Source organism: Hylaeus anthracinus, unplaced genomic scaffold (assembly GCF_026225885.1).
Source record: "Hylaeus anthracinus isolate JK02 unplaced genomic scaffold, UHH_iyHylAnth1.0_haploid 11985, whole genome shotgun sequence".
In the NCBI taxonomy this organism is placed as follows: Eukaryota; Metazoa; Arthropoda; class Insecta; order Hymenoptera; family Colletidae; genus Hylaeus; species Hylaeus anthracinus.
This window is the reverse complement of record NW_026534333.1, coordinates 570,918-592,675: the sequence shown is the minus strand read 5'-3', so window position 1 is coordinate 592,675 and position 21,758 is coordinate 570,918. Positions and strand designations below refer to the sequence as shown.

General features: G+C 39.7%; 3 protein-coding genes across 10 annotated transcripts; 2 read left to right on the top strand and 1 right to left on the bottom strand.

Moving 5' to 3' along the window:
• The first annotated feature begins 225 nt into the window (after positions 1-225).
• On the top strand, positions 226-3,690 carry LOC128887079 (elongation factor 1-gamma). Its single transcript, XM_054142552.1, has 8 exons — positions 226-459; positions 586-735; positions 1,266-1,329; positions 1,409-1,551; positions 1,784-2,086; positions 2,170-2,466; positions 2,551-2,703; positions 2,780-3,690. The coding sequence occupies exons 1-8, from the start codon at positions 448-450 to the stop codon at positions 2,933-2,935; spliced, it is 1,278 nt and encodes a 425-aa protein (XP_053998527.1). The 5' UTR covers positions 226-447; the 3' UTR covers positions 2,936-3,690.
• Positions 2,697-5,181, bottom strand: LOC128887084 (probable 39S ribosomal protein L49, mitochondrial). Its single transcript, XM_054142557.1, has 4 exons — positions 4,911-5,181; positions 4,228-4,414; positions 3,805-4,152; positions 2,697-2,837 (listed from the first exon to the last, which is right to left on the bottom strand). Exons 1-3 carry the CDS (start codon positions 5,010-5,012, stop codon positions 3,878-3,880), a joined length of 564 nt encoding a protein of 187 aa, XP_053998532.1. The 5' UTR covers positions 5,013-5,181; the 3' UTR covers positions 2,697-2,837; positions 3,805-3,877.
• Positions 5,145-18,044, top strand: LOC128887078 (uncharacterized). Of its 8 annotated transcripts, none has more exons than XM_054142547.1 (9): positions 5,145-5,285; positions 7,244-7,481; positions 7,847-7,972; positions 8,162-12,578; positions 12,670-12,745; positions 13,270-13,532; positions 13,606-13,761; positions 13,840-14,153; positions 14,249-18,044. In XM_054142547.1, the coding sequence occupies exons 4-9, from the start codon at positions 8,247-8,249 to the stop codon at positions 15,837-15,839; spliced, it is 6,732 nt and encodes a 2,243-aa protein (XP_053998522.1). In that variant the 5' UTR covers positions 5,145-5,285; positions 7,244-7,481; positions 7,847-7,972; positions 8,162-8,246; the 3' UTR covers positions 15,840-18,044. The 8 variants fall into 8 exon arrangements, with proteins under 8 accessions (XP_053998522.1, XP_053998525.1, XP_053998523.1 ...); XM_054142545.1 differs by having other exon boundaries at positions 5,155-5,285; positions 7,076-7,481; XM_054142546.1 differs by having other exon boundaries at positions 5,192-5,285; positions 7,105-7,481.
• Positions 18,045-21,758: the final 3,714 nt, after the last annotated feature.

Below are 21,758 nucleotides of genomic sequence, written 5' to 3'. Positions count from 1 at the left end.
ATATCTTATTTCATAAAAGATATATCGTTATATTAAATATTGTAAATGGTTTATAAATTCCTAAAAATTTATAAAATGGTTATAAATAGTTGGTAAAAAGATATAAAATGTTTCTGTGAACCTTGCAAAAATAAGAATAGGTCGAAACTACATAGACCAATCAGAACGTTCCATTTTATTAATAGCGATACACACGATAGATACGTTACATGTTTCTCCAAGTTCTAAAATCTGGTTTAATCAAGAGTCTTTGCATGATATCGTCTCGATTCGCGAAGTTTGCAGTGTTGGACGGTCCAAGTTCGGTTGGAAAAGTTGAATATATTTTGTGGGGATTGCAAGTTACGGGTACATTGTAGGGACGTATCTATTAGTGTGGAGACTTTATGCACTCAAGAGAAACGATCTTTACCGGCCTTCGACTTCCTCTTTCCGTAACTGGCTATAATGGCGTCCGGAGTAAGTCTCTCTCGTGCGATTCGCACCGCTAACCATCGACGTAATGACGAACCAACGTGGACACACATTCCGTTAGAAATACGAATTAATCCAGTAACCAGCTAATCGAGCCACGATTTATTTCAGACTCTGTACACCTACCTGGAAAACTTCAGAGCCTACAAGGTGCTGATCGCGGCTCAATACTCCGGTGCTCAGGTCAAGATCGCAGATGATTTTGTTTTCGGCGAAACGAATAAATCCGAAACTTTCTTGAAGAAGTTTCCATTGGGAAAGGTACGTCGTGCAATGCAGCATGTTTCCTTCATTTCGTTGCGTGTTATATGTTATTTGGAAACCAGCTGGTGTCTCATGATTTTCGCAAGACAGTACAGTAAATTTTCGACTCGAGAAGTTTATTCGTTTTGAAGCTATTCGAATTGTACCTATAAGATGCATTTCTAGGTAAAAGAGGATCAGATCCAAGTTGTATCCTTGGTATTGCTTAGTTAATGGTAAACCAGCTGGCATCTTCATCTATGATTTTAACAAGTTGTTACATTGTAAAAATTCTCTACACGATTAATTAATTCTGAAACTTTCTATATAAGTCAAATTCTATAAATACAATGTATCGTAAGGAGATAAAAATATCAGGCATAGTTTATGATTAATGTGATATTTTCAATATGAGGAATGTGAGCAACAACGAGTAATATTTGCTTAGTAATTCATTCTAGAGCTTCCTCTGGAGAATACAATATAAATAAGTCAAATGTGGCATAAGCGTGAAAAAAATATCGCTGATTTCTGAATTTTGTATTTAGGTCCCAGCATTTGAAACATGCGACGGAAAATGTATCACAGAAAGCAACGCGATTGCATATTACGGTAAAATTTATGATTGATACGTCGCACGAATAGCAGAATAGAGTTGTGTGTGCATAATACAAATCGCTCCCTTTTTTAGTGGCTAACGATCAGTTGAGAGGTAAAACTGACCTGGAACGCGCAGAAATCATACAATGGTTCGGATTCGCGGATTCTGAAATTCTTCCAGCTAGCTGTGCATGGGTGTTCCCATTACTGGGTATTATGCCATATAATAAGCAGGTATGGATGAAAGTTTACCATGTTATGTTTATATCTGTAAATCCTCCTTCAAAGGCAAAAGTAGTCTAATACCATGACTAATTTTGTAACTCTACGAGGTATAGCAATGTTAGCATATTATACGATATGTACGAATTTTGCGTTACATATCTAATAATATGCGTACATTTTTAAATTTAGATTTGTAAAGATTATTTTGGTACAATTTTCTTTATTACGATATTAATTTCAGACCGTGGAACACGCTAAGGATGACGTAAAGAAAGTATTGACCGCTCTTAATTCTCACTTGCTTACGCGTACTTACTTGGTCGGAGAACGACTGACTTTAGCCGATATTAGCGTCGCCATGACATTACTCCATTTGTACCAGTACATACTTGAACCGAATCTACGTAAACCGTACCAGAACGTAAATCGATGGTTCCAAACTGTTATTTACCAACCCGAGTCAATAGCTGTAATCGGTGCCTTCAAATTGGCTGAAAAAACTCTTAAGTATGATCCAAAGAAGTTCACAGAAGCTCAAGCAAAAGTTAGTGTTATTCTGTTGTTTTGAAGTCCTTTTTGTTCACCTAACTTTGTTTTATACGATAGTAATTATATTTATTATTTTAGCCTTCAAAGAAGGAAAAAAAAGAAAAAGAACCCAAGAAGGAATCTAAGGAATCAAAAGAATCAAAGAAAGAGCCAGTGGAAGAACTAGATCCAGCAGATGCTGCTCTAGCTGCGGAACCTAAATCTACAAATCCTTTTGATACCTTACCAAAGGGTACCTTCGATCTCGATGATTTTAAGAGATTTTATTCTAACGAAGATGAGTCGAAGTCTATACCTTATTTCTGGTCAAAGTTTGATCCAGAACATTACAGTATTTGGCTTGGTGAATACAAGTACAACAGCGATTTAACGAAGGTAAAACAATATACCCAAATGAGATTTTTACAAGTTCACGTATAAATTTTTATTTAACATTTTTTTTTTTTTTTTTTCTAACAGGTCTTTATGTCTTGCAATCTAATAAGTGGTATGTATCAACGACTAGACAAAATGCGGAAGGGTGCATTTGCCAGCGCTTGTCTATTTGGTACAGACAACGATAGCAGTATCAGTGGTATTTGGGTTTGGCGTGGACAAGAACTTGCTTTTACGGTTAGTTTCTTCTTGTATTTCTTTACATTTGTATAATCGACAATATGAAATTTAACGATCGTACTTATTTGCGTAGCTGTGTCCGGATTGGCAAGTAGATTACGAATCGTATAGTTGGACCAAGTTAGACCCCTCTAAAAAAGAAACAAAACAGTTGGTTCAACAGTATTTCAGCTGGACTTGTACCGATAAAGAGGGACGAAAATTTAATCAGGGAAAAATTTTCAAGTAAAATTTTGCCATATGCTTACTATTAAACAGAACATTTTGTTCGCATGAAATAAACATAAAAAAAACGATTAAATATCATCGAACTTTACACAAAAACCTTTAGAATCCTGTATTTCATAGCTTATTCTCATTTATTTAATTTTTTTTCTTCAATTGTTCCTGTTTGTCGATATATCTGTTGTATAACTCGATGCTTTTTACCTTGTCACGTTTGAAATGCCGTTCCAAATCTAGTTTTATCGCACGTTTGCATATGTGTGTATAGTTCGCGAAATGTGGTATTTTCGAATTTATTTTAATACTGTTCGAGTAACGCAGTATAAATAAGAGACAAAATTTCCTTTTTAATAGAATAAATGATGTGATATTTAATTTCATATTCGTACTCCTAGAAATTCCTATTTCGCGTACATGTGTTAAATTATTTAATTTATACATTGTTTAAACTGTCATAACTATATAGAAATACAAATAATTCGATAGACGTAAGAAATAAGATTACTTTATTCGTTTGTTACCGATTGTTTAATAAAAAAAAAACATGTGTCGTAATTTATAATTAAACATTAAGACATGAAGACATAAAATTACGAACGCAGCGTTACGCCTATATTTAAGTCAACTGCTACACATATTATACGATTCATTCTCCATGCCAGCTTGTGTGAAGTTTAATTTTAAATATAATGCATATTTTTACAAAAATAAAACTGTTGAATTTTTAATTATTAAAATAAAGTTTGTACGCTTCTAAAATTCCGTATTACCACTTAAATATTATCTCGAGGACGAGTATTAAAAGCTCAAAATTTAGAGACATAAATTACATATTTTTATACCATTTTATTTTTTATAACAAATAATAGTTACCATAACAAATTATATCTTCTTATATTTACATCGATCGCTCGAGTACGAGATCACGCAGATGTCGTTAAAGCTTTTAAAATCCCTTGGAGTCCATCCATCTTTTGACAAGGGACACAAAATCTCCCCTAAATCGAATCTCGCCTACGAGTTCGTTTATACGGACACCCAACAATCTGCCTGTTTCTTTGGTCAAATAATCTCTTAATTCGGATTCTAACTGCCAAATATCTCCTTCAATCCTACGAATAATGGTTTGTCTTCGCATTCCTCTAAACGTAATGGAAAGATAGACCGATTGCATGTAATTTTTTGAACGCTGTATGTGGTATGGGTAAGTCCCTGGTTTTACTGTTAATTAAATGAAATTAATTAGTTGCTTACAAACAAATCATTCAAAGTTTCAAAATATCAAGCATAACTTACCAGTAGGTGGCTTCCATCCGGAGGGTAATACTTTCTCCTCGAGAGGAGGCACAGGCACAACCGTGGGTGGAAGTAATCGTGTCACGTATTCCCATTCTCGAGGATCATTCGATATCTCATAATCTGGATATTGTTCAGTTTCATTGTACACAGGGGAAGATTTGTAACTTCCCCATCTTTTGTCGATCTAATAAAACATACAAATGTATGAATGATTTTTAATCAAACACTTCATAACACTTTGTTTAGGTTGTATTTCGATAAATTGTCTTCAGGCAATGATTTTCAAATTTTCTCCAACCATTGGCATAAACTTGAAAAAATAAAGAATCTCCAATCAATCCGTGCAGCGAGTTTGAAAAGGTTAAGAATCGCTGTCGTGCACTAGAATAATATAGCGTGCGTTTCGTGTTGCTCTGCTTTTTAAAGTTTAACGGTACATTTTTCAAGGTCCCTCCCATGTATCCTCATCGATCTATTCGCTTAAAGATCGAGGAAAACTTTACCATTAAATGAAAATAAAAAGCTAACAACGTAAATACTTGGCGAAAACTTGTCCCTTTGTTAGTGCACGTTAAGGTAACCCATCATAACGATAACGTGAGAGAATTCGTCGACATCGTCTGACGACAGATTATAAAAACGAGAAAAAAGGTGGAAAGCATGAGAACGCGTGACATTACCTGACAGACGATCGGCGAGACGTTGTTTAGTTGAAATTGAGCAGTGGAACGAAGAATAATCGCCGAAAGTTTCGAGCGCATGAAGAGTCGAAGGGCGGCCATTTTGACTTGGATAAATAAGGGTCGGTGGCCGCCATTGGTGCGCACGGGCGCGTCTTCCTTTTCGTTCTCGTACCAGATCGAGCCTTTTCGCGCGACGGGCCTGTAATTCCAGCATTTTTACCGTCTCGCGAGAAACTTGGTCGCGCTCGCTCGTCCGCCCGATAGGCGAACGCGTCACCGAGCGACCGTGAGTAACATAAAATTCGACCAAATAACCAACGGGGTTCAGTCAGCGCCGGATTAAGATTTTGTAGACCCCTGGGCTACAACACTGTGAGTATGCATATATACGTATACATATGTATCACGAATATATATATATATATATATGTATGTATATAATACAGCCAGTGTCGGATTAAGATCTCGCGCACCCCGGGCTACAGGACTGTGATACGAGACAGTATTTCTTTTTGCCGCAATATGTTTACTGCAAATATGTACATACTGTAATCGAATTAATCGAGTTCTTTCGTAAAATAGACAATTTCAAGTAATCGTTTTAATTAATTAATTTCATTAAATTGTCTTCAGGCAATGATTTTCAAATTTTCTTACTTAATTTTCTGGAGGCATCCAAGACTATAGTCAGTGTGTCAGTCAGTTTTTTACCAAAATTCCGTCGAAAAAAGAAAAAGTTGTAATTTATTGTAAATACAAACATTTATATAGTCCTCTTGAAATTATGTATCGCTTTAATCTACAGCAACAAATCCATCGATATTTATTAGTCTTGCTTGAAATGCTTGAAAATTATACCTGACGTAACGACAAATTGATAACTCTGGTTTAACACCTGCCAGTATTAACCAATTTATCTTGTCTTGCATTGTTATATTTATAAATGAAAACCCTTTTTATGTATTACTAATGGAAATGTCGAATACAGAATCTGTTATTCTTTTCGATATAAGAAATTTTCCGCTTTTGAATATAGTCTGTTCTGGTTGTCGAAAAGACACCTTGTTATTTTCTTTTTAATATACAAAATTATCAAATTATCTTGTCTTTTCAGAATGCTGTACTCACATTTAAGAATTTATTTAATACAGCACAGCCATTCGTGTTACAAATACAGTTCTTTAAACTGAAGTACAGAGCACAAAGAAGTACAAGTATTTAAATCCTCTATTATATACCTAATTTTGAAAATATGTTTTGTTTCTTACGCAAAGTGTAAATTATCTTGATCAGAATAATAATTTCATCAAATTTGATTTTAAACTTATTCTGTTGTATCTGTACTCGCTTTTTTTTTTAATTAAAAAATTTATTTTTGTAATGTGTACAAAGAATAATGGATAAAATATTGTCTAAGCATGTCATATTCAATAACGTTTAAAAATTAAATTCGCAAACAAATATCAGAACTCAATTTATTTACCTTCTACGGTCTAATAATCTTATTGAATCATTTTTTTCTATTTTTAAAATGTATCGTTCGAATAAAAGTCGGATTTTCGTGGAGTTCGATCGGTAATCGAGAATTCAACGAAAAAACCCAGCTCATACATGGCGGAAATCGGCTGGTTGGTAATACTGATTACAACCCCTAAAGTCGATGCTTTAATTCGGTCCGAAATATAGCATCTCTATTTGCCATTGTATTATTACTGAAAACAAACGTAGTTTATTAATCGAACTCATTTCTAAATTGATCTTTCAGAGTACTTTAATTCAGCATTGACAAACGAAACTTTTAGAGAGTTTAACTTAGTAGAGGTCCCTGCAACCCCTAAATCCTATGTCTTGTCAGCCCTGAGTATAGCAATTTGTTTCCCCTAGTATGCTTGCTACTATGTATCAATACTCGAGCTTTTTTTTTAAATTGATAATTTCGAGTATTTCTATTTAGATTTAAAATTCCTACCTTAATTAGGACATCGAGTACATTATTTCTGTTTCTGCTGTAGAATGTTTACTACAAATATAGTATTGTGCATAAATAAGATTTTCTCTACTTTGATTCGATATTGGGGAACAAAATAAATTTTTAACAAATTTCTCGAGAACCCTAAAACGTAGCCCGAAAAGCCTACATCTTAATTCGGCCCTGGGTTTAGTTATCGCAAACGCTGTATAGTGCTCCTAGTGCCGCGTTGCTGAGAATTTTTGACGGTGGATCGTTGCGTTTCGATGGTAGTATCGCGGATGATTTTCGTGTGGCGAGCGAGCACGAATTGTACGTAAGGTGAACGTATCTTGTACGTGGTTTCCCGTGGTGTTCGAAGGGGTTGAATGGGGTTGAATCGTCGGGTGAAATAACGCGAAACGAAATTAGCGCGAACGGACCATGGACCTGGGAGAGGTCGCGTGTTCCGCCGTCAGGTGGCAGTAGCCTGAAAACAGTGGGACAGCGTACGAGAGACAGACACCCTGCAACGGGACTCTGTGTGTTTTTCACGGAATTATTTTTCGGAGTTTTCTCGCAAAAGCCACGCTTCTGGACGGCGATTTTTCGGCCGAGAGGTGAGTATACGCGACGAAGCGAATGCCTAGCTGCGAAATCCCGTCGACAGCGCTCGCCCGACCACGTACTAAACCTTCGAAATCTCGAATCGGGTCCGACCTTTTGTTTATTCGTGGCGATTTTTTCGCGACGATTTGTCGCGTGATTTTCGATATTTCTCGCCCATTCAACCCCGAATTTCTCGTCTCGTTAGTTAACGGGCGACACGGGCTTTCTTTCGGCCGTGAATTGTTCGCGATCCGCAGCACGATCGACGAGATATCGTGGTAAATATTTCGTGGCAATTCCCCTGCCCGAGAGAAGAGGGACTCCGTGTGTATCCGTGTAAATGCAAAGTTTGTCACGTAATTTTTCTGACCGCCAGGGCCGCATCTATCAACCCTGTTATTCCGGCCGGCCGCTCATCTACTCGCATCCAAAGACGAATTATGTAGTTTTTCCACTCGGCGTACAGAGTCAATTCGTTCCTGTCTCGCTTTTAAGAGGAAAGGTACTATTTCTTCGATTATACGAATATTCCAATATTATCTTTGCATTCCCTTCTAAATTGAATAGATTGTAATAGTACATGATTTTTATAATAAATATCTTCATAGACCTATCGTTTTTCAGTCGATACGTATAAAACTTGATACCATTGCTTCTTTCAATTCCTAAATATGTATTGTTCCATTACTAGGGAACTTGACAAATTATCTTGAACGCTACCATGGTAGTAGCGCATACTCTTCGGTTGGTAAATGGCTTGCAATTTCATGTAACGAATGAAATTGCAGGAGCCCAATGTGGGTGGAAGTGAGATGGCATCCAGGGAAAAGAAACCCTTAGCGCCTTCCAAAGCAAAACAGAAGGCGACGAATGAATCTGGCTTGCCATCAAATGAAATCAAAAGTAGAAAGGGCAAGTCTTTGACGAATCTTAAACAACAGCAACTAGCACGTGATATTTTGGAGGCGGTGGCAACCGGCAGTCAGCTTCCTCCGAAATTAGAGGCAAGCCTGCCACGCAAGAAAGTTCTCAGAAACCTCAAGCGCAAACAAAAGTTGAGAGTAGCGAAGGCTAATCTTATTAAAGCAAAGGTTACGAGGAAAGTAGCCAACAGAAATTTGTGCAGAATAACGTCTGACATCAAGAAGGGCGTCAAAACGAAAAAAGTGAAGTTATTAGAGGAAAACACGGCCGATAATAACGCGAGAATTGTAGAGCAACGAGTAAACGATACGGATAGCGAAAATACAGGGACGGAAATATATAACAGAAGTGCCAAGAACAATCTCAGGACCAAAAAAACCAAGCTTGTAACAAAAAGTAGCGGGGAAGTAGAAAACGAAGACAAAGACACGGACTCTATCGCTGGATCCAGTACCAAGAGCAGTCCAAAATTGAACAGAAAAGGGAAAAATTCCGAGAGTCTGGACTCTTTGTCTAAAAGCGTTAAATCGACCAAGATATCGGGATTTAAAAGGAACAATATCAAGGAGAAGGATAGCTTCACCAAAAATACGGAAGGGGATATCAAGTGTGTGAAAGGTAAAAAGAGTAATAGCAAAGATATAGATTACGCTAGCGCAAAGGCATCCACGATTGACACAAAATTTTCGAAATCGCTTCTGGATGCAAAGAGTTCTATAGATCTTACCATAGACGAAGTTATAGCTTCGATGTTGAGCGATTCGGAAATAGATAGCCAACAAGGAATAACGGAAAAAACCGAAGGAAAAATCAGGAGAAGTAGAAAAATGCTGGTAGAAGAAAACATAATTTTGGATGAAATTAAAAAAGAACCAGACACTGACGACGCCAAAATTATATCCGATGGTGAGAGCTTCGAAACCGAATCCTTCCAAAGCATCATACAGTTGAGGAAGAGATCCAGTACGTCGGTTGGTCAAAGAAGTTTACGAAATGGAAAGTTGCGGCAGTCGGATTCTGTTATTTCCACAGACTTGGATCCTAAGAAACGTCGAAGGTTAAACTCGGATGACCCTGTTAGTTCAGAAATTTCAGGAGATAACAACGCGGATAGTAGTATAGACACGGAATCTTGTTTTTCCGAATCTAGCGGTAACGATCCTCAAATAGTTATGGTAACAGCCAAAGATGAGGCTTGCTTGAAGAAGGATATTCTGAAAAATTGCGAGGATAGTTCTCAAAATGGTTCTGAAACAGAAAACAATAATAACAGTGATCGAGTAGATAGGGCTAGCGAAGTAGGACCCACTCTACGCTCAAAAACTAAAGCCAAAAGTACAGAAATCGAAATAAAAACTGACAATATCAAAGTTGATTATACAAGAATAGCACCTAAGAATACAGAGTTACAGGAAGAGATAAAGAAAGTAAGCAATTTAGATCAAGTTAGAAAAGATAATATTTTAGCAAAATTTGCAGACAAGTCCAAGAGTCGTAGGAGTAGCTTAAACATAGATATGAAGAAGACGGTAAGTCCGTTTTATAGTACAGACAAATCGGATGGCAGTCCAAAATCTCAAATAGATCAAATGATAGAAAATATCAAACTCACGATCGCCAAGTCCATCGAAAGTAAAATGTTTGCTACAGAGAAGGGACTCGGATTAAGTAAAAACTTTGAAGTACCAAAAATCGAAGAAATAATAGCACCCTTAAGCGCAGAGTCCCAGAAATTGGGTTTGGAAGAAAATCCAGACGAGGACAAGTCTACTATTTCCAAAAATGAGATCAAATCGGACAATTCAGAAGATTCGGTACCAAAAGTGGCCGACACTGCCAAAGAAATTGAGAAACTAGTCATGGGCGATATCGAACCAGCGGAAACTCATTCTCAAAATATTCAAGAAAGCGAATCTCTCGATGCCGATGGAAGTGATATTGTACATAACGCTTCCGAATCTGTTCACGTGGAGAATAGCGAAAACAATTGTCGCAAATCTGTGGAACAGCAGGAAGAACCAAGCGAATCTTCTACCTCGACAGAGGTGTCCGAGAAATATTCAGATCAAGTAACCGATGATCAAATTAAAATAACAGACGACAGTAAAAAAGGAGTGGCTGTTAGAAAATCCCCAAGAATAATTGACAAAAATTCTCCGGAAAATGTAAACAGCGAGACTGCGAAAAAAGTGAATAGGGTATCGAATAAAACAGTTCAGAAGTCTGACAATTGTGAAGAATCTCCTCAAGATGTTGCAAATAACTCTTTATGTTTGCAAGAAGATGCAAATAACTCTTTATCTCTGCAAGAAGATGCAAATAAATCTGTACCTCTGCAAGAAGATACAAATAAATCTGCTTTTAATGATACAGTTTCGAATGTCGAACCCCTTAGAAATGAATCGACCAAGATTGCACCGGGACCTTTGATCGACGATGCAGAAACTGGATCCCAGCAGATTAACGAAAGGCTCGTCAAAGAAGAAGTAAAGACAAATGAAGCTACCGAAAGCGAAACCGTGGTTCCTTTAAATAGTTTTGCAGATTCTGAAGAAGCAGAAACGTTAGAAAGTATTTCAAAAGAAGTAGAGAGATTAGTAGCGGAAAGTCAATTGTGTAATCAGTTACAAAATGTTGCAAAAGGTGTGCAAGACGAGCGAGAATCGAGTATTACGAATGTAACAGAATTCTCACTGTCTCTGAGCGAATCAACCGCAATACCAGACGACGGCAACGTACAAGAAGCAACGGTCGACGAAGTAAACGTTGAGCAGGACACAAGTAATATGGAAGACATACCTCGGACATTAGAAAAGCCCAAAGAAAACGAACATGGTACTCTGCAATCTGTGCTACATACAAAACAAGATAGCAGTAACTGTTACGCATCGGTTACCTCTAACTCGAACACAGATTCTAACGCTAGTGATACCTGTAATTCCATCGAAGACAACCCAAAAGATACCGAAGATACCAACAAAGATAATACATGCAAAGAGAATAGAACCTGTAACGTTGCTATAGGTGTTAAAAGTTTCGAGTCCGATGAGCAGAAAGTAGTTTCGAAGAAAGATTCGGAACACGGTCAGTCCACGGCGACGGAGGAGGCTGAAAAAGAAAGCGACAAATTACCAACCGACGTTGCAACGATGGAAGACCAAAAGTCTGCGGCCGAGGACAAGAAGAGGGTGCTGAGGGCTCGAGAGAAATCGAGAAAATCAGAGAAACGACAAACGTCTTCTAGCAGGGAACGAAGCGACGGTACGACGAATGTTAAAACCGAGGAAGAAGTTGAAAAGGTGCAGAATATCGCGAGAGATGTGCAAGAACTACAGGAGGAAAAGGCTGACGCTGTAGTGAAAACAGAGGACACGGATGACGCTCAAAACGAATTGGAATCGAATGGGTCCGAGCCTCAGGTTCGGCCGAGACGCAGCAGGGAGACGAAGAAGCGCAAGGAGGATCAGCTGACTGCGTTGAAGAACAGACGATCGAAGGTTCGGAGATCCGACCAGCAAAACAAGGAAGAGACCCTGCTGGACGACGAGGTAGCCACGATAAACGAAAACAATCGATCGTTCCTGAGTAAGTATGAAAACGGGTCGGAATGTACGACGAATTTCCGTGGTTTTTCCGAGGGTGGCAGAGGCAGCCTCGATAAACATCAGGAAGCAGCGGACAACGCTCGAAGCAAGTCGGAGAACGACTTGGTCATCGGAAGGAAACCTGGAAAACCTAACTGCGAGAACAGGCTATCCGTGAACCTCTCGACGAATCACATGGCCAAGCAAACGGAGAATATCAACATACTGGAAGCGGAATGTAAACCTGTAAAGACACCGGAGACGTCGCAAAAGGACTCCGACGAAACGTCCATGTCAGGCGAGTCGTCCAGCAGCGTGAACATCACCCCAAAGATCTTGGAAACACCAGAGGACAAGGTTAAGAAAGAGTCCATCTTGAGATTGCTAGGATTGGAGTCGTTGGAGAAGGCTGCCGAGCGACTGAGCCATCAGAAAGCGAAGAAGGAACAGTACACGGGCACTCTGAAGACCGTGATCAGGGTACAGAAGGATAAGGATAAGGACAAGAGGCGGTCGAGGTCCCCTTTGAAGATGGTGCTGAAGCAAGGCCGCGGAGACGGGGAGGGCGATTCACCCGAGTTTTACACCATTCAAAAGGAGGTAAGCTATCGAAATATCGAATAATATTCAATATAAAACCCATTTCGATAAAATGTTTTTTCTCAACTGTTGACTTGTTTTCTGTTTTCAGTTTGGAACCAGTGGTTTGGGAGATAGCAGCTCTGGTGCGAACCGAAAGTTCTCTACTAACCACAGACACTCTTGCGGTAATCCTGGTTGTGGGAATAACTACATTCTTAATCGTTCCCTTGTCCTTCTCTGCTTTATTAAAACGAACACATACAGACACGCACACGCACACACACACACACACACACACGACTCATGCCCTCTGTACAGTCTGACGCTTCAGAATTGCGAAGAGGATCGCTTGATCTTTAGACGAACAATTTTCTGGATTCAACTTGGGAGACTATCTTAGTATCTGTCTTATTTTCAAAAATATCCAAAATGATTATCGTTAATTCGAATATGTTTAGATGAATTTGATTTTACATAGCGTCGAGCGATACTCGTTCACGGATCATCTCCTCTGCAAATCGTACTTACAACGGTTACATATATCTGTAACAAGCATGCGATATCGCGCCACTGCTTCAAAAGCTAAATACAACACTTTTCCTTGGCAAGATTACGTCTCGCTGAAGGAATCTAGCTCGACCTTGATTTTTCACGTATTCCGCTGGCCCTAAAAGCTGCATTATAATCATCGATCCTTTATTCGGTGTAGACGAGGATAACGAAGATGCCGTGCCAAAGGATCGCCAGTCGCTCGTTATTCCAGAAAAGTCCTCCTCGTTCTCCATTCATCCAGGACGTTTGTGCGCCGACGTCTGTTGCTACTGTTTCGGGAAGTTTGGCTCTCTGGACACGCCCATGCATCTGGCACAGATGAAGTCCGATGAAAGACGCAAAAAGATCTTGAATATCGAAAGACACCTTACCAAGGACTCGTGTTTATGTGATGCTTGCTATCGTCATGTGGACAGAAAGGTATTTCTTTCCTTTTCGACATGTACACTTTAATAATAATAACAATATATAATAATAATAACAATATTTATAGGCAAATACAAGTCCAACAAACATGCAAACGAAACCTCAGAAGCAACACCGGCAACTAATGGTGTCGAAATGCTCGGCTCGCGAATGTAGGGACGCTGCGCGACATCACGTTAAGCGACGATGGTTGCTCAAGATAAAAGCTGGCCTGCAAAAACAGGTAAACGCAATCGCGAATAAAAATTAAATGCTTCGTTAGAAACATTATGTATATTATAACAAATATTTTTTGACACAGGTGGACATCGATTGGGAGTCGAGTCAACACACGTCGATGTCGTTTTGTGTCAGTCATTACTCAAAGATAGAACGATTCTTGACCTGCGCGCTCTGCAAACGTCGTCTGGCGAGGAACTATACTCATCAGCTGGCGAACGCGGAAACCGACGACTTGAACCACTTACTCGGCCAGCAAGGGATTCCCGTTGCTCTGGCTGCCGGTACCTTCGTCTGCAAGCTGTGTCGTTACTTCACCCAGCTGCAATTGAAATACAAGGATGTCGAGAACATGAACACGAGTCACAGGTCCTTCTTCAAGAATTATCGGAAAAGGTACGATACGAATGGTAACGTTAAGGAGGATCAAGGTCGCGATTCATCCTTTATTTATTTATTTATTTATTTATTTATTTCCTTCTTCATGGTAGAATCTTACACTATCACGACATCGAAGTTCTGGACAACGATGATGGCGACACCCCGCAGATTCAGTCCAAGGACAAGGATAAGCGGAAAAAGAGTAGCAAGTGTCCCCCTCAGCCGAAAGCGGTAACCGTATCCAAGTCTCCGGATGGTACGACGACTGCCTCGGAGAAGTCGACGCCAGAACCAAGTAAAAACGAGGGTACCAATGGCGATACAGAGACCGAGAACCGAGCTACGAAGGGAAACTCGAACTCCAACTCGACGGACGAGACCGTCCCCACGGACGTGCAGTTCCTCGGTATCGAGAGCACGGTGGAGAAGCTAAAGAAACGGAAGATGCTGGAGATGCACCCGTACACTGGTTCGGATACGACGATAACCTGCGAGGGCCCCAGCGAAGTCGTCGAAATTCTTGCGATGGACAAGGAGGTGACCCTGACCAGACTGCCAAAGAGACCAAGGACCAACAACGACATAACGCCCGTGGTCCAACGACTCGGCGCCAATCCCTCGATAAGCGTGCGCACTTTGTTCCCCGGCGAGGAGGAGATGAATCTCCACGCCAGCATCGAGTTCACGAACGTGCGAGAGATCACGCCACAGGGCTGGGAGAAGTGTGCCACGATGATACAGTACGACAGGGACACGAAGCATCTCTGGCAAGAGCTGCAGAGACCCTACGGTAACCAGAGCTCTTTTCTCAGACACCTGATACTTTTAGAGAAATATTACAGGTCCGGGGACTTGATACTCGCGCCAAACGCATCGCGAAACGCGATCAACTACTCTACATCCGTACAGAACAGACTGATATCCTACGAAGGCCCTGAAAAGATGGACGAGCCAATCATGGAGCCTATAGCCTCCGAATACAACAACTCTCGCCGACTCAGCGGCGGCTACGTGCTCGAGAGGGACAGACTGTCCCTTCCTGGCACGAGCGCGAGCACGACAAAGGCCCTGCCCACTTCTGGCGCGCAACAGTCATCAAAAGGCAGCCCGTCGCGCGTCCTCAAGCTCAATCCTGGTGTATCCATAATCAAGAAACCACCTCCCAACCTGCAACGATTGAACCTACCGTCCACCAGTACCGCTACCGCGAACGGCAACGTGAAAAGAAAGGAGGGCCAGAGAATCCCCGTGACATCGGGTGGAAAGGTGTTTCAGCTCAGCGAGCCAGACTTCAAGCGTCTGCAAACTCTGAAGAAGCAGAAGCAACAACTTTCGGAGAAACAGTCGAGCATGAGTCCCGTCGGTTCGGGAGGCTCGAACTCTTCGCCGCCCAATTCCAAGTCCACCACGCAGTACCAGAAGGCGCAGCAACTAGCTGCTCACACACAGTTCCAAAAACATCTGAGGATGCAGCAGGAGATGCTGAACAGACAAACCAGAGGCGATTTCGAGCCCCTAATTTGCGACGTGCGCACGTTGACCAACGAAAACACTCCCACGCAGAATCTGCTGCACAACTTGAATCTGCCCAAGTCGATACAGGTGACTACCAAGGCGGCTGGCCAGATACCGATACTGCCGAAAATCCCCAAATCGTTGACGGTGATACCCCAGACGGTCACCAGACCTACCGACAAATGAAACGGACCGAGAGAAACGGAGGGATAGTAAGTAGTTAGACGTTACGATTCTTTTAGACGAGAGAAGAGTACATGGGGGTGGCGTGTTCACGGAAAGGTTCGGCTGATCGAGCAAAACGAGGCACAATTTTTTGCTGCTCGCTAATGCCGGCTCGAGGGGATCGCCAAACGGAGTAAACGTGACAATATCTGCCTTATTCGGTGCGCACGTTGATCACGAGCTAGCGCTCAAAACGGTACGACGCGCGCGTGCGCTCTGTGTCGAATTATCGATCGTGATCAAATCTGTGCGTGCGCACGATACATAGATAGAAATATATAAGTAACTAAACGGAAACGGCTAGAGATACTTGGATACTAACGATTATACACTAACCAACCAAAGCATCAACGTGTGAGAATTAGAAAACGACGTGAAAACACATGGAAGATACCTGTTTCCGATGGAAAAGTGCCTAAAAGTGAGACCCGCGAACAAAGTCGTTAGTTTTTTAATGACAGAGAGTATAGCATCGAACGGACTCGGGACAGTATATATGTATGCATAGGTGAATATATTAACAAAATGAAAATACACAAAACATATAACCGTCTCAACGTGAAAGAAGAGACGAAGCGGGGAATCCTGTGCGAAAGTTTGGAGTTATCGAGAGCACCGAGTCTCCAGGCCCTTTTGTTCCTCGTTCGATACGAGTTCTTGTGACGATCGCTCGAGAAAGGGTCGAACGAATATTATATATATATATATATATAATTCCCACGAGTGACAAAGTTAATTTGCCTTGCTCTTTATCGGTACTCTGTTCATTGCTAGACATATCGTTGTTCTACGTTCTTCGAGAGATACAGAAAATGGGACAATCGCGCATGGCCGCTCGAAGAACGATCAAGTAATCGGTAGTTCGTTCCTTGTTCGCGTCCAACGGGGAAAGAGTCGAGCATACCCGCGACACCTGACGTCAATATATTCTATTGCAAGGCGCACCGTCTGGCTTTTTCGACCGACCGAAATGTTCCCGTTGTTATTCATCGGTATACAGTACAATCCATTGTAGACAAGATACGTTGTTTATCAAACGAACGGATGCTTAGAGCAACGTTGCATATTTGTTACTATTCCATTCCGAGATGATTACGCGTTGACAGTACCAAGAGAGAAATAGAAGGATAAGCAACGCCACTGATGAATCGCGTTGCAACGACGCTGGCTCAATCAATTGTAGCGTCTGTGCACGTTGGCGATAGTATTTTTACGATGACACGCTCACTGATAAGCGGACGTTTTCATATGTCTTTCGGGTGCAGTCATCTCGGAACAGAATGGTTAGGTAAATGATTAGGCAAATCTTCCAGGATGCATGAAACATTAACAACTGACCCGTCTTACGGAACCTCGTGTAACGTTGTTTCGCACAAAATATAGGAAACAAAAATAATGCTATTCGTAATTTTATTTATTTGAGTTGGTAATAGTAACACGCAACGTTGTTCTAGCCGACTGTTACAACTGTTACTACGATAAATAACAAATTTTGTTTGAATTTCGAGGTCATCGACGTGTAACGCAATGTTGTGACCTATACATTTTACTAACTGATGAACTTTATTTATATTTAGAAATGATTTATTTACTGCATTTGAAAATGCAAGCAAGTTAACTCATTGGGCCGGCATGCGTAAGAATAACGATCGATTCTATAGACCGATACCATATACCCTAGGTATTTAATTTAGTTTCGTAAAGAGAAGGTGGCATTTAATACCATTCATTACTCCTATCACACGCTTGTGTAAATTAAAAGTTAATTTCTTAAAAATTACTAGAGAACAGTGTTTCGTACTGTAAAATGTATAAAAATTAAGTTGACTAGAAATCGAAATAGAAAACAATGAATTAAATCGTGTAATCAGGCTCGCTATTCCAGCCCAGGGGGTTAACGACGATGATTTTTAACATCGTCTGACCTAAAATGAACATCGTTTACAAACAAATGTAGATTTGTCTAAAATGAAGTTTTTTGTTAACGCATCGCACACGGTCGATTATATTTTTTTCTTACAAGGAATATTAGCGACGCGTGCCCTTCCCCCGCACTCCGTATTGTGATGAAACTCCAGTTAAAGGGGGAATTCCCGTTTTCCGGGTCTAATTTTTCGAACGTTTTTGGGAATTTTTGTAAGATAAACCATAAAACATACAAGGTTAGACTTTCGCACGGTTATTTATTTATCCTTTCACTGAATCGACATAAATTTCTCAAAGCCTTTTCATTATTATTTATTAATGATATAGCGGATCGAATCGTACAATTATTGAAAAATCAAAGGGAGGGATGTTGATTGATTTGTTTAAAGAAATTAATCGAATACTTCGAAGTGAAGAACAAAGACAAGCTTCGATGAAAAGCTTCTTTCAAGGTCAATTCAGTTTGCACGATCGAATTTACAAGGACGAAAAAGAAACTCGATGACCTTGAAATTTCAACAAGTTCGAAAGCATCGTCGTAGTATTTGCCTTGCTTGAAACTGACGACGATTTCTTCGACTAATAACGTTCGCGTTCCTGTCTTCTTTCTTTCTTTCTTTTTTTTTTTTTTTTTTTTTTTTTTTTTTTTTTTTTTTTTTTTTTTTAATTTTTTTATTAACTGCAGAAGACAACGGAGAGACGTCAGGTGATGGTGGTGGTGCGACTAGACGAAACACCCTGCATAATCCCGATCGCCACCGATATATTTTGTCTACCTGGAATCGTTTAAAGTGACGGTGGCGGCAACCCTTAATCAATTGTACATTAGAAAATATATATTTTGGCCTGCTCGCCAGAGGAGCGCATAATGACGACTTGTAATTAATTATAATAACGGCGATTGTTATAAACGGAATACAATAAGTGTTAATGTGTGAAAACAATTGATAAATACACTCTAGGTAGGTGTAGATCTACGCCTCGAGCTTATTTATTACGTTATTATATATCATTATATTGGATTGTACATAACTGAAAATTATTACGTTCTAGTTGATAACCGATGATGATGATGATGATTATTATTATTATTATTATTATTATTATTATTAATATTAATAGTATTTCATTGCGGAGTACGGAATTATAAACGGGCGACGACTAAATGAATGGTCGTGGCAAGGATTCCTTTAACAAATCGTGTAACGCGATCGCGAATAGACAGCGAGAGGTTTTGAGATGTTCAAGTTAGTTTCTCGGGATGACGATGAGAAGCCCGTTTCCTTTTCTTCGATTTCTTCTAACTTGTTCGCGCATGCATTGTCGCCACGTGAAAGATCGAAACGAGCCCGAGAAGTGTTCGAAACTCTGTACGGGGTACAGCCCTTGTTCTCATCGAGATACGGGAGACGATATCGGCGTATCGCCACGTTAGAATGATTGCCTTAAAGAGAGCTACAACCGTAGCGTCATTATCGATTGTAAATAGTTTGAAAATGAAGAATGGAAAGAAAGAAAGAAAGAAAGAAAGTGATAAATGTATTCGTATTCGCTAGAGACGAGGGCAATTTAGGGGTCTAAAGCAACGAAAGTGATCAGACGAGAGGATCATTTGAATTTGGGTTAATTTCATTTTTGAAATTTATAACGAGCGCGTCCAGATAGAGTGAATATCGTGCTGATATCAAGCTGGTTGCTCGGACGTATTCCTGGTGTATTTGTTCGTTTTACACTTGCGGATCGTTGTCGGCAAGACTCGCAACAATAGCGAAAAATGTTAGCAAAATATGTTCATAGTTCAGTTTTTCGGTCTTGATAATCGATGCTAAATCGCATTGCTCATGTTTTCTCGCGATCATTTATATTTCGTCATGGCATGTATTTTTCTATGCATTTAGAACGATAGAAGTTTATGAGCCTCTTGCGACGTGAAGTTCTCGCGCTTGAAACTGCCCACTGGCTTTTCGGTGTCCATCTGGAAAATGATTTTCTTATCGATGACTCGCGTGTACTACATTGCAGTCCCTAAGAAACCATTAAACGATACTCTCTAACAGCGACGGTACGCGTTACCAGAATCTCCAGATATTTTTCACGTGATCCGCACTCGGAAGCCTCGAATAATTTCAAACGATAGAACTATACGTACGTGGCGACTAATGTTCGTTAAACAATTTTTTGTCCGCACGAATAATATCGATATTTAAGCACAATGTCCTCCCCACTCCCTGCCCTTGCCCGTAGCCAGAAAGGGGAGGAACGTTTCGTAAGTCGAGAAACAGCAAATAAGAACACAGCGTATCCGTGATGCGATGCAGCAACGAAACCGAGGAACCCGACGTTGCGCGTTATTTAAACTGAGAAAACATACGATCACGTGGCGACACGTAAAAGAAAAAAAAAACAGAAAAGTACACACGGCGTACATGTGGATGTAGTCGTGCGATACGCAGACACACACACACACACATACACACACATACATACATTATGAGCGTACGATAGGAAAGAATGTCAACGTGGGTATTATATGTATATTGAAAACATATATATGATACTAAACGTTATAAATAAATATGTATATTATATGTATATACGTATATGTCTATGTATATACATACAATATACATAGTGGGTAAAATTATGATAAAAAAAAAAGTACTTGGCAGTACGCTATACATATAAAATGCTCTATTTTATTAAGGATATTTTTGATATATCTATATATATATATATAAGTATAAATATATATATATAAATATATATATATATATATATAAATAAAAAGTTTAAATATATGTATATCGAAACTAAAAAAAGTGGAATATCACCGATCGGAATAGCTATCGACGATTAATGTAATTATTGTTATCGGCGGTGCGGTTGGCGTCTATAATCGCGATGCTGTTTACCGAGCTGTGTGCAGTACGCGTACGAACCGTATTTTTCTATCGGAATTAACAATGATTTTTTAAAGCGAAATTGTTGACAGTTCGTGTTCAGTTTTCTTTTTCTTAAATTTTGTAGAGTTTTTTTTTCATTGAGTGCGATCATGAATGGGATGGGTACGTTGAAGCGACGTGTACAGAATTGCGATTTTCCGATCGTTTCGAGGATCGCTGCAAACTTTATTTATTATTATTATTATTATTATCATTATCATTATTATTATTATTATTATTATTATTATTATTATTATAGCCCAAAACTCGCGTAGATCTTTTTAATTGCGTTTAACTCTTATTTCTCCTCCTCTTCTCCGTTTTTCCATTTCTTTTTTTTTAATAGCTAAACATTTATCCGATGCGTATTCGATTATTGTAAGATTCTGTGTATCGATTACAGTTTTGCGTTAAAATATACAATTTTTTTTTCCCTCTGAAATTAAGCTGGTCGAATCATTTTTTTTCTTCGTCTCGAGAAACTCGAACGCCTCGTAATCGCCGAACCGCTAAAGGCTAATGTGAATTGTTAAATTGTAAAAATGTTTATTGAAACGTTATCGAGTCGTACGAACGTTTGGTGAAAGCTTTTCCTCCAATTTTAACCAATGGAATTAAAACGATTGTAAATGTAAACTACTGCATACTCCTCGGCAAATGATCGCTCGCGTGTGTTGTGTGCGTGCCGGCAGAGATGGGAACAAAATTTCAAAGGAAGTTTTCAAAGGGAACGAGGAAGTGGGAGACAAAGAGCGGGACGATAAAGAGAGTGGGGGTGGGGGGAAGTATGCGAGTGAACTGATTTTAAGTTTTAAGAATTCTATTTTTGTGATCGAAAGGAAATAAGATCGAGCGATCGGTTTACTTAGGATAGGAAAAAATATTTTATTACGTGGATCGAGAGCTGAGTGATTACCTGTTAGTAATAAAAAAAACTGAATACACAGAAGCAATAAAACAAACAAAAGAAAACAAACTATCGCGCACTAATTTTAAGTGTCGTTTCTCGACG